The 12,582-nt window shown below is 41.8% G+C and overlaps 1 protein-coding gene across 3 annotated transcripts in view; it reads left to right on the plus strand.

Moving 5' to 3' along the window:
• INTU (inturned planar cell polarity protein) overlaps positions 1–12,221 on the plus strand; it is a gene marked incomplete at both ends in the record, with an annotated part of 73,077 nt that extends 60,856 nt beyond the window's left edge. For all 3 annotated transcript variants that reach the window (XM_080929651.1, XM_080929649.1, XM_080929650.1), the window contains 6 exons: positions 987–1,049; positions 1,997–2,218; positions 2,880–3,350; positions 4,667–4,761; positions 9,945–10,134; positions 12,060–12,221. In XM_080929651.1, coding sequence (XP_080785777.1) covers positions 987–1,049; positions 1,997–2,218; positions 2,880–3,350; positions 4,667–4,761; positions 9,945–10,134; positions 12,060–12,221 — 1,203 coding nt within the window. The remainder of the gene's footprint in view (positions 1–986; positions 1,050–1,996; positions 2,219–2,879; positions 3,351–4,666; positions 4,762–9,944; positions 10,135–12,059) is intronic.
• Positions 12,222–12,582: the final 361 nt, after the last annotated feature.

Below are 12,582 nucleotides of genomic sequence, written 5' to 3' on the forward strand. Positions count from 1 at the left end.
CTCAGCCTCCTGAGCTCTGTGCTTACAGATGCGTGCCACCACGCTCGGCTCTGTTCAGTCCTCATGTTGCTGAGAAGCAGTGCATTGTTTGGATGTAACAGTTTCAAAGATAGTGGGTCATTTCTGATTTTTCATTTCCTCTCTGTTTGGTATAAAATTAAAAGATGCATGCTAGAAGAGACAAAGACAAAGACTTCTCCTCATCTTCTTCTGCCGGTATCCCAGGTGTGACTCCTCTCAGAGTTTGGAATGGATATTTCTCCACTTTTCTATATTCTTTCTTTCCTACACAAACCCCACATGTATAGTCATTCATATGGCATGTAGCTGTGGGAAGTGCACACCGTTCAGCAAACCCCAGTGGTGCTACTTTGCTCTGGGACTTTCTTTTCCACATCCTGTAATCTGTATGCCCGCACTAAGACCTGTGCTGTTCTCTGACAGGACATCAGACTCAGTGGATCATCGCTCCGTCACTGAATGTGGCCTCAGCTGTAACTTCTCTGTATTCCAAATAATTCACTTTCCACCTTTACAAAAATGTTCTGATTCATTTAGTCATCTTGTAGATCCCCGGAAGAGGGATTGCTCACACAGTATGTGTCTTCAGATTATTTCTGAATACCACTCACTCTCCCACAGAGTCTGCTCACTTGTGCTTCCTAAAGTAGTGCATGGTAATTAATATCGGGTACTGTGGATTGCAGTAGGCGCTTCCTGTCACAACAGAATTATTTACAAGGTCCCTCATAGAAAGTCATAGGTTCTCCTGTGTTGTGGGACCATAGATAAAGCTGTCGGACAAGTAAATACACGGGCCTCTCCCCCAGTCATCTGGCACTGGTGTCATCAGTACCGTAACTAGTTGTTTCTAATGAATATCATTTTTACATCACCTACTGCAACTCAACTAGAATATTTTTTAACTTCTGCATAAAAAGGAATAAGTAAGTACTAATTATAAACCAACTGTGAATTCCCCCCAGTCCGAGGATTACTATGACATGAGACGGCTATATACAATTTTGGGGTCTTCGCTGTTTTACAAGGTAAGTTGAAGCTTAAGATATTTATCAAAATCCAACTGCTATGTACAGAGACCTAGAGTATATTTTCTCCAACTTTTACACACATGGAAGAAATGTTACCACTTTGCAGACAAGACTGTGATCTGAAAATAAGACCCCGGAGATTTTTAAATACAGTAAATATTCATGTTGTATGTGTGCTAAGGCATGTCCAAGTGAGCAGAAGTGAACAGGCACTTAGGAGAAGAGAAGATGATATATAAGACAGAAGCGCAGTACATTCCTTTCTTCAGAATGTAAAAAGATTACATTTATTTGGTGTGTGTGCATGTGAGCCACAGAGCATATGTGAAGGCCAAGGACAACTCAAAGGACTTGTTCTCTCCTACTACTGTGTGAGGCCAGCGATCAAACTCGGGTTATAGGTTTGGTGGCCAGAGCCTACCAAGCTGTATCCAGCAATATCTTGTTAATTTCCTTTTGCAATAGTGTCATTGCTTTGTTTATCGTCTTCTTCAGAAGTGAAATATATTGCATCTTGTAGCATTGAGTAACTATTTCATTAAAGGAATCAGGACAGTTAAGTGTTTCACTTAAAGATATCTTTAAAAACTGTATATAACATATTTTACAGTCAGATGATTCAGGAGGCACACAGAAAAGAATGTCTGTGCTGATCTTAACCCTGCTTCTCTTTCTAGTCCTAGTTTAACCAAACGTTCAAGATAATCAATCCCACTTGAGGTGATCTCGCTTTGTGCAGTAGTGTGTCTGCCAAGTCCCTTCAGTTGTCAAACTTGATCTTCGACCCAACTCAGATCAACAGTATGACCTGACACATCTTAGCTTAGTTTCTTTAGAACTGCACTAGTTTAATCTACTACTGCAGTCTTCATGCAAGTCTTTGAAATATGGGATCATTGTTGTATGCTACTAGCTGACCTTGGCTCTTGATGATTAAATCCCAGGGTTATATGGTGTGCAGCCATCTGCCTAAGGATGATGCTGTTGAGATCGGTGCATACTGTCGCCAGTACTGCCTGCTGCCTTTAGCAGCAAAGCAAAGGATTGGCCAGCTGATAATATGGAGGGAAGTGTTCCCAAGACACCACCTCCAGCCCCCTTCAGACTCAGACACCGATGCCTTCCAGGAACCTGAAGGGAGATATTTCTTACTGATTGTTGGACTGGTGAGTTATGTGCTTCTTTCTTGAATTTAATTTTCGTTTTTTAAACCTACTTATACAAGCATGGTCACTTACAGTATGAATATGTTAATTGCTTACATTCAAGAAAATGTTAGATGCTTCTCTATTCTCTTCCTGCTGTATCTGTGTAATACTCAGGAAGAAATATTAGTAAAATCCAGTGTAGGAGTTTAGCAGAGTCTGAAGATGTTTGTTCCCTTCCTGTAGTAGTTTTATCCTTTCATAAAATAATAAAGAGCCTGTTAAGAGGGCATGTTGATGGCCCCTATGACCCCAGCACTTAGAAGGTGGAGGTAAGACAATGGCAAGTTTGAGTTTGAGGGCGGCCTGGGCTGTAAATAATCCCTGTCTGAGTGAGGGAGTGAGGGCAGCGATAATGGAGGCCATTTGAACGCTGTCTGAGGGACTAATCTGAACTAAGAGAAATGACTGGCGGTGACCTGTTGCTTTACTAAAATAAAGCTATGTAGGATTGTTTCCACTGTGGGTCAGGGAGCTTGGATGATAGTGACAGGAGAAAGAAGAGACATTCAGAACTCACTGAGTATTTGCAAACGCCCATTTGCCTTTAGTATTTGCAAGCATATACATACAGACTGTATTAAATATTTCCAACTGAACATGCACCGATCTTCCTTTACAGCGACATTATATGTTGTGTGTGCTGTTAGAAGCTGGAGGCTGTGCATCTAAAGCTACTGGGAACCCTGGCCCAGACTGCATCTATGTGGATCAAGTCAGAGCAACCCTTCATCAGCTGGAAGGGGTAGAACCCCGGATAGAGGAACAGCTCGCCGCATCCCCAGGGCCCTGCTTGTCTTGTGCTGACTGGTTCCTAGCTGCGCCACGTGAAAAGGCAGATAGTTTGACCACTTCGCCTATCCTCAGTAGGCTGCAGGGGCCTTCCAAAACAGCAACCTCTCCAACGTGCAGAAGAACCTTTTTCAGTGACTATTCCTTCAAGGCACGGAAGCCCAGCCCTTCCCGGATTGGTGGAGGACGTGAGCCCGGTGAAGGGGAAGAGAACGTTAGCCTGAGCCCACACGTTACCCCAGATGCACTACGGAAGCAAAGAGAATCTGAAGGTTCAGATGACAGTGCAGCCCTGCTGAAGGTGTGTGTCCCTTCCATGTCTGCAATACCTATTAGAGAATGTTTTTTTAATTGGGAGTGTTCCTTATTTGAAATGGTGGTTGTTTTAGTCATTAATGAAAGCGAAAAAACTTAGACTTAAAAACAGAAAGACTACCTAGTGCCAAGACACAAGCCCTGTGGCACCTAGGACAATTCTTCACGGTGTTTCCACCACATACAGTGACGCACATTGGTCTTTCTTCTGCATTGATAAGGGTGACAGAGTGTCCTGGCTGTAGGGGCAGTCTCAATGTCAGTCTGGCTAAGTAGCCAGTACAACACTTCACAGAAACAGATGATCGGAATGGAAGTGGTGCCAGATGAGGGCTCCAGTGCTTCTGAGCACTGTGACAGGCACAAGCACAGTTTCCCCTCCCACAGGAAAATGGTGGGATGCTGTTGTAGCCAGAACAGAATGTGTTTGTTCCATGTATGTTTTGCATCCTAGCTATAGCCTGTTATCTCATTTGGTAGTTAGTGGGAAACAGAGATCAAGAGGATTTCGATAATTTATGAATAACCAGGCTCTAATCAGCTGCCATGAATGAGACTCAGATCTGTGTGACCTTGAGTTCAGACAGCATTGAGAGACAAGCACACATACACATACACACATGCACATACATACATACATACACACACACATACACACACACATACACACTCTCTTAGTCAGGGTTTCTATTCCTGCACAAACATCATGACCAAGAAGCAAGTTGGGGAGGAAAGGGTTTATTCAGCTCACACTTCCACATTGCTGTTTATCACCAAAGGAAGTCAGGACTGGAACTCAAGCAGGTCAGGACACAGAAGCTGATGCAAAGGTCATGGAGGGATGTCACTTACTGACTTGCTTCCCCTGGCTTGCTCAGCCTGCTTTCTTATAGAACCCAGGTCTACCAGCCCAGGGATGGCACCACCCACAATGGGCTGGGCCCTCCACCCTTGATCAATAGTTGAGAAAATGCCTTACAGCTGGATCTCATGGAGGCATTTCCTCAACTGAGGCTCCTTCCTCTGTGATAACTCCAGCTTGTGTCAAGTTGACACAAAACCAGCCAGTACACACACACACACACACACACACACACATATTCAATGATGGACTACATGGTGGGGAGCTTTCACTGTGACTTGACCTTGGAAACCTCCTTAGCAAGGAATAAGAGATGTAGATTTGCATCGAAAATATTTAAAGGGAGCAGCACAAAAATATTTCTCTTAGGTTTAATTTTCTTAACCATTTCAGCTGTGTGATTCTATTCTTAGATACAAACTGACATACTTATCTTCCAGCTTGCTAGAAAGAAGTCAACACTTCCAAATCCATTCCATTTGGGGACTTCGAGAAAAGAACTTTCAGAAAAAGACCTGGAGGTCTCTAACATGAAGTAAGAAGCCTCTAGCATGCCTTTCACTTACTCCTTGTCTTTGAGAAAGTACAGAGATGACTCACTGATCATAATTATGATAGGGCACAGATATGAGGTCGTATCTGTAGTGCCTCTGGAATGTTTCGTTACACATTTAGGGAAATGAATAGACTTGTACTCTAATGAAAAGACCAAACGTAGTGTTTAAAATGTGAGCGTGGTCCTTTACCTCTTTCCCACAGATAACATACTTTCTGGATGTCTTCTAATTTTACACTCTAGCAGATGCCCGTGCCTGGAAGTGATATCTGCTAATGTTGTACAGCTTAGAATGCTCACTTCTAAGAACAAAGGGTTGGCCATTTGCCCAAATACAAGACATCTGGGCAAGGCCAACCAGGCGCCCTGGCTCCACGTGGTATGTGAAGACCTCTGGCAACTGCAGCCCAGTTCAGCTTCTCTCTCTGAGGGTGGAAGGTCCTGCTTCCACCACTCCTTCCTCTTCTCTGGATCCATAGAGCACATCCCACTAACTTCTCTCTGTGCATCTCCCTCTCAGAATATGGGTCCTAAAATCTGGTCCTGAGCAAACAGATAAAACTCCAACCTAAATTGAATAAGGAATTCTGAGGTAAAAAAGATCTAAACAAAGAAGGATTGTGTTATTACCTTATGGAGTGTTATATAGTCAGTGTGTGTGTGTGTGTGTGTGTGTGTGTGTGTGTGTGTGTGCACATACAGATGCACTTTTGTATACTGATGTTTGAAAGCTAGAGGATAACCTTGATTGTCATTCCTCAGGATCTGCCCAGCTTGCCTTTGGAGACAAGGTCTCTCACTGCCTCTGGCTAACTAAGCATGTTAGGTTAGCTTCCTAGTAAGTGCCAGGGCTCCATTTGTCTCTGTCTCTCCACAGCTGACATCTCCACAGCTCCACGCACCATCATGCCCAGGTATTTTTGCATGGGCACTGGGTTTGAACTCTGGTCCTTTTGTTTGAAAGGCACTTTACTGACTGAGCTAAATCTTCCTTTACATTTATTTTGTGGAAAGCTCCTGAATCTGCCAGGATCTTTGTGCCTAGTGTTTAATTTTCATGTCATGTGTGGGACCAGCTGGTAAAAGAACATGAGTTGCACTTAAGCAGTGAACCATGTAGGATGAAAATTCACTTACACAGGAAGAGTGGGTATATGACCACCAACTTCGTAGTCATGGAAATATTTCCTAAGGAGAGGTGTGTTCCCAAGTGCAAGAGCCAAGAAGTGCTTTTTGTCTGAAGTTAGGGCTAACGTAGGATAAGATCGTGCTCTGGAAACCTAATATGTTAAAACTTAGTATTCAGTACCTCCATGTGTGAGTGTTTCATTTTTAATAGTTAAAAACACTTGAAAACAAACAAATATGAATCCAACCTGGTACGGTAAGCTGAACTCCCTTTGAAAACCTGTCTTCCATTTAGCAGTCAACTGCAAATTTGAGGTCATTTCATTGCTGCCATACCATATTTTAAAATACATACATTGTTTTGACATTATGTCCAGTAAAAGGAAACATTCTTTAAAGTTTAACAGCTTATGCAAATCCACACATATAAATAACAGGGTTTCTTACTTTAAAAGATGCCAAACATGTATAACTTATTCATTGAAGATGTGGAGAGTTCATTTTAAAAGCATTTTATTACATAAATGTATTGTACTACTCTAACTTGTATGTACCACCTTTGTAAATATATAAAAATATCTTTTACACCAAGCATTTTATTCATTGGTGAAGTCACATCCACTCTCTATTTCAACAACCCCAGCTGACCCCCATCCCATGATACCACCTTGAATGAAGGTCCCTGGTTTTACTGCATTGGCCTCCCAACTCCTCATACTCAGCAGTGAGAGTAAAAGACAGGAACAGAAAGAACAGGCTACATCGTCAGACAAACCCTGTGTGGCAATGCCTCTGAAGTTGGGCACATCCCAGTGCTGGATACTTCCCCATGGCTAAAAGGACCACAGTAACATTCAGTATCATGCATGGCCATTGTGGAAACTGAACTAAGGTACTTTCAAACACACACTGCGGCACATAGAAGACATTCATGATAATGGTTCTTATTTCTTGCCTTTTTCTTATTCTTTTAAACTTTTATTCGTTCGGGGAAACGTAAACATCATTTATAGGTTCTGCTGACCTGAAATTAAATACAGGAGGGGGAAGAGATAAGGAGGTAAAGAAAAACTGAAAACAGTAAGCAAATACTGTCAGAATACAGTCCAAGAATGGAGCTGTGTAATTCTAAGAATGGAGCTGTGTAAGATTTCTGAGTACTTGGGAGAAAACTGCAAGAAACCAAGACAAAAATCTTATGACCCCGGTTTCTTCAAAAACAGAATTTATGAAATACCTTGGTGTGACTCTAACTAAGCAAGTGAAGGACCTGTATGACAAGAATTTCAAACCTCTAAAGAAGGAAATCGAGGAAGATCTCAGAAAATGGAAAGATCTCCCATGCTCATGGATTGGAAGGATCAACATTGTAAAAATGGCCATCTTACCAAAAGCAATCTACAGATTCAATGCAATCCCCATCAAAATTCTGTCGCGTGCCTAATGTCTCACAAGCAAGAACGACGTGCAGCAACAGGATTCTTCTGCAAACAACGTTTATTGTACAGTACTCTTGAGCAGGGGACCATGTGGAAGAAAAGTGCACTGCTTATATATGCCCAGGAGACTCGTGTCACTACCTGATTGGTGTGCCCTCCACTATCTCGTTAGCATGCCCGAGAGTGGGCTGTGATGTGCGTGGTACATGCGCACTACATCCCTCGGGCTGGACAACAACTCTGTTTGATGAATCATCGGCAGGAAGCTGGCACCATCTTTGGGTGCAGCACAAACGGCTACCAACAAAATTCCAACCCAATTCTTCATAGAGTTGGAAAGAGCAATGTGCAATTTCATCTGGAATAACAAAAGACCTAGAATAGCGAAATCCATCCTTAACAACAAGAAAACATCTGCAGGAATCACCATCCCTGACCTCAAGCTATATAACAAGGCAATTGTGCTAAAAACCACATGGTACTGGTACAGAGATAGGCACGTGGATCAATGGAATAGAATAGAAGATCCAGAAATGAGCCCTCACATATATGGTCACTTGATTTTTGACAAAGGAACTGTAAACATTCAATGGAAAAAGGACAGCCTATTCAACAAATGGTGTTGGTCCAACTGGCACTCAGCATGCAGAAGAATGAAAATAGACCCTTTCTTATCTCCTTGTACAAAGTTCAAGTGCAAGTGGATCAAAGATCTCCACATTAAACCAGGTACACTGAAACTATTAGATGAGAAAGTAGGGAACATCTTAGAACACACATATAGGCACAGGAGAAAATTTCCTGAACAGAACACCAATGACTCATGCTCTAAGATCAAATATTGACAAATGGGACTTAATGAGATTGCAAAGTTTCTGTAAGGCTAAGGATACTGTCAAGAAAACAAAATGGTAGCCAACAGAGTGGGAAAAGATCTTTACCAACCCCACATCAGATAGAGGCCTAATATCCAAGGTATACAAAGAACTCAAGAAGCTAGACACCAGAGAATCAAACAACCCTATTAAAAAATGGGGTACAGAGCTAAACAAAAAGTTCTCAATTGAGGAATATCGAATGGCTGAGAAGCATCTAAGGAAGTGCTCGACATCCTTAGCCATCAGGGAAATACAAATCAAAACAACCCTGAGATTCCACCTCATACCAGTCAGAATGGCTAAGATCCAAAACTCAGATGACAGCAGATGCTGGCCAGGGTATGGAGAAATAGGAACACTGTTGGTAGGGTTGTAAACTGGTACAAACACTCTGGAAATCAATCTGGCGGTTCCTCAGAAAATTGAACATAGTGCTACCTGAAGACCCAGTTATTCCACTTCTGGGCATATACCCCAGAGATGGTCCAACATACAATAAGGACACATGCACCACAATGTTCATAGCAGCCCTATTTATAATATCCAGAAGCTGGAAAGAACCCAGATGTCCTTCAGTAGATGAATGGATACAAAAATTGTGGTTTATTTACACAATGGAGTACTACTCAGCTATCAGAAACAATGACTTTATGAAATTCTTAAGAAAATGGATGCATCTAGAGAATATCATTCTGAGTGAGATAACCCAGTCACAAAAGAACAGACATAATATGCAGTCGCTGATAATTGGATGCTAACCCCAGAAAGCTCCGAACATCCCAGAAACAACTCACAGACTATATGAAGTTCAAGAAAAAAAAGAGAAGAAAATGATAAACAAACAAAAAAACAGAATTTTTCTTGGAATGTTCTTTTCATGTCTGTCCCAGGTGCAGCAGCCAGGAGTGAGTTTACTTCAGATTATTTGTTGCAACTGGTGATTATTACTGTTTAGATGCCTCTATGGGAAAACATGCTTTTGATTTGTTCAGCTTACCCACGGCATGCAGCTTATCCTCATGAATGCACACTTTACTCATGTGACTCCTTTTATCCATGAGAGTAAAAACTGTCTGGTGCTCTGAATAAAGTTGGCTACTGCCTGAGACCTGTGTCAGCCTCATTTTAATGGTTCTCCCACCTTTAAACAGTATAAATGAGAAGAAAGCTGTAGTAGTGTTGAATCTCTCATCTGTTGGCACAGTGATAGAACTTTAATCCAGCTTTGAAATTGCTAATAAGCCTATATTTCTTCAGGATCATCAGTTTTGTTATCATGGCAAAAAAGTTTGGTGCTGCTGATTTCAGTGAGTTTAGTTTGGTGGGAGATAATGCTGTATGTGCCCTACTCTAAACTGATACCATTTTTATGGCTGTTGAGACCTATGCCAAATGAGCTCAGTTATTCATTATAAACCATGGAAAAAGAGGGCTTAGCCAATTTAATTTGGTTGTTTAGTGAAGAGACGTTAAGCTACTAACAAATGAATTGGTGTTTATCCATCCATAGCTGGCACTGTTCGTCTCTATTAAGGAGTTAACCATAGCCTAACTTGTGCTGTAGTTAAGGTCAGGGAATTAAACATTTGGGTCAGGTTTCCATTCATAACTGTACTGCTAATATTATTTCACATAGGCTTGTGAGAACTCTACAAAATTCAAAATGAAATAATTCTTCTAAATTTACTTAAATTTCCTTCCCTCTCTCTTCTCCAAGATTAACCTCTGGTCCCGAGAATACACTCTTCCACTATGTTGCCTTAGAAACAGTGCAAGGCATCTTCATCACCCCCACCCACGAAGAGGTGGCTCAGCTTGGTGGTTCCATCCACTCTCAACTAATAAAGAATTTCCATCGGTGTTGTCTCAGCATCCGTGCAGTTTTCCAGCAGACGCTGAGGGAGGAGGTAAGCAGATACCAGCTCTTGGTTCTCTCTAATCAGCACGACCAGCACTGTTTCATTTAGTTCACTATGGCCTGGACTCTTACCTCCGGAAATGGTGGACAGAATTTCCCACGACATAGTACAGAAGGGTAGCTTACAATATCACCTAGTATTAGATATTACTCATATCTAATATCCTTTGTTAGTTGGTGGCTTGTGTTTCAGCCTGGGATGAAATTTCATTTAATGTTGCACTACATACTTAAGTATCATATATACTTAAAGGATCAATTGAATTCTTGTGGTGACAAGGGAACAACTGGTATTGAACTCTCATTATGGGAGAATATTGGGAGGTTTAAGGCTAGAACTGCAGCTTAGTTGGTAAAGTGCTTATCTCATTTGGGAAGCCCTGGGTTCCATCTCTTACTGTGACTCAACTGCTGCACATCTGTAATCCCAACACACCTGACTTGGAGGCAGGAGAATGAGAAATTCAAATAATCATCTTCAACCTCATAGTAAGTCTGAAGGTATCCTGAGCTCTATGATCCCTGACTCAAAGAATGGAGAACTACAAGGGTGGTGTAGCATTAAGACCACTTTCTGGAGTTTAGTTCCCAGCACCACATCAGATAGCTCACAATCAAGGGACCTGATGGTCTCTGGCCTCCTTAAGCACCTGCACACATGTGGTGCATGTCAACTCACATGTGCACACACACACACACACAGACACACACTCATAAAAAATAAATCTTTAAAAAACAAAAGAAGGGAAGGGAGGGAGAAAATAAGAGTTTTGTAACCCATCTCACAACCATCCAGGAGCACCCCTCTGAAAACACTTTGGATGTATGCAGCACACCAATTTTGTGAAGAACATTGGGCTGGGAGTAAGCAGCCCTGACTCTTTGGATTATATCACTTTTCAGGGCCCATTCAACAGAAGAATCTGTCTTCCACACTTTTTGGTTCTTAGAAAGTAGGTTATGCTGGACCAGGGAGCCCTTTCTGATTTCAATACTTGAGTTCTCTCCTCCCATATTTACATGGCAGTGGATGCTCTGGGAATGTCCTTACCTTACTTGCTCATATTCAACAACAGAAACTGCCCTTTTTCATCACATGTTAAGGTACTTGTTCTGCACCAGACACTATTCTAGGTACTATGAAAGAAAACAAACTAAAGCCTTTCCCTGCAGCCTATCTCTAATGATGGAGCTAAATAAATTAATAAATAGTAAATCCTGTAGAGCAAGGGTTAAGACGAACTTTAATCATAGGCTGAGTGGTGTGGGTTACCATTTTACAAGTTCACTCGAGCAAGCTTTGAACAGACGTGGAGAGAGAGAAGGCTGTGTAGCTGTTTGGGGATCACAGCTTCTAAGAGGAAAGCTAAGTTGTGAGCACATCCCAGCATAGACACACACACACACACACACACACACACACACACACCTCTAAAAAGGAAAAAATAATAATAAACCAAACCTGCTAGCACATGTCTAATCCAACCACTGCAGAATGAGATACAGAGAGAACGCCCTAAACTTAGGACCAGCCCCAGCCAGCCAGGGATATATAGTGAGAGCCCATCTTGAAAAAAGAAACAAGACTAGAGAGAGAACAGTGCTTGCTCTCTGCCTAGGGTGAAAACTCGTAATCTATTTTAGGAGATAATATTTAAGCCAAGAATTGAAGAGGAATAGGAATTTTCTGCAAGTTAACAGGAAGAATAGTATTGTAGACTCTTAGTACCAGAGTCAACATCATTGTCAAATATTTATGTGAAACTGTTTTATTTTTTAGTTTCTGGGATTAAACCCTGGGGCTCCTTGCACACAAGACAAGCACTCCACCACTGAGCTATATTCCCAATTCCAAACACTTAAAAATAACACTGTCAATACTAGTTAATACTCATAAGTCATGCTAATTTGCAGAAAAAGAAGGCGCTAAGTGATGGAGATCATTCAGAGTCTGCAAATTCAGTGTCTTCTCTGAGCCCTGTAAAAGAACACGGTGTGCTGTTTGAATGCTCACCTGAAAGCTGGACTGATCAGAAAAAGACACCACCAGTTATGTCGTACTGGGTGGTAGGGTAAGTGTGTGAATGGGAAAATAGGATCAGAATGGGAGGGAAATCAGAGGTGTCTCAAACCCTCGGCCTGGGGGTGTCATCAAGCTAAAGATCTCTTAATATATTCTAGAGTTTTGATTTTTTTATTTTGTTTTTTTTTTTCTAAAACCTTCCTTGTGTCCTTTTAGCAGAGATAAAAGAGGATGGTTGGGAGAGGGATTTGGTCAAAGAATGTTGAAGTTGTGAAAGAGAGAGAGAGGGAGGGAGGGAGGGAGTGTGGGACAAAGGAGGGAAAGAAAGAGGGATCAGGAACAAGACTGCTCAGAGACCTCTACAAGTTACTAAGAGGACACCCCAATAATCCTTACTCTTTCCCGTTGCATCTT

Source organism: Micromys minutus (assembly GCF_963924665.1).
Source record: "Micromys minutus genome assembly, chromosome: 15".
In the NCBI taxonomy this organism is placed as follows: domain Eukaryota; kingdom Metazoa; phylum Chordata; class Mammalia; order Rodentia; family Muridae; genus Micromys; species Micromys minutus.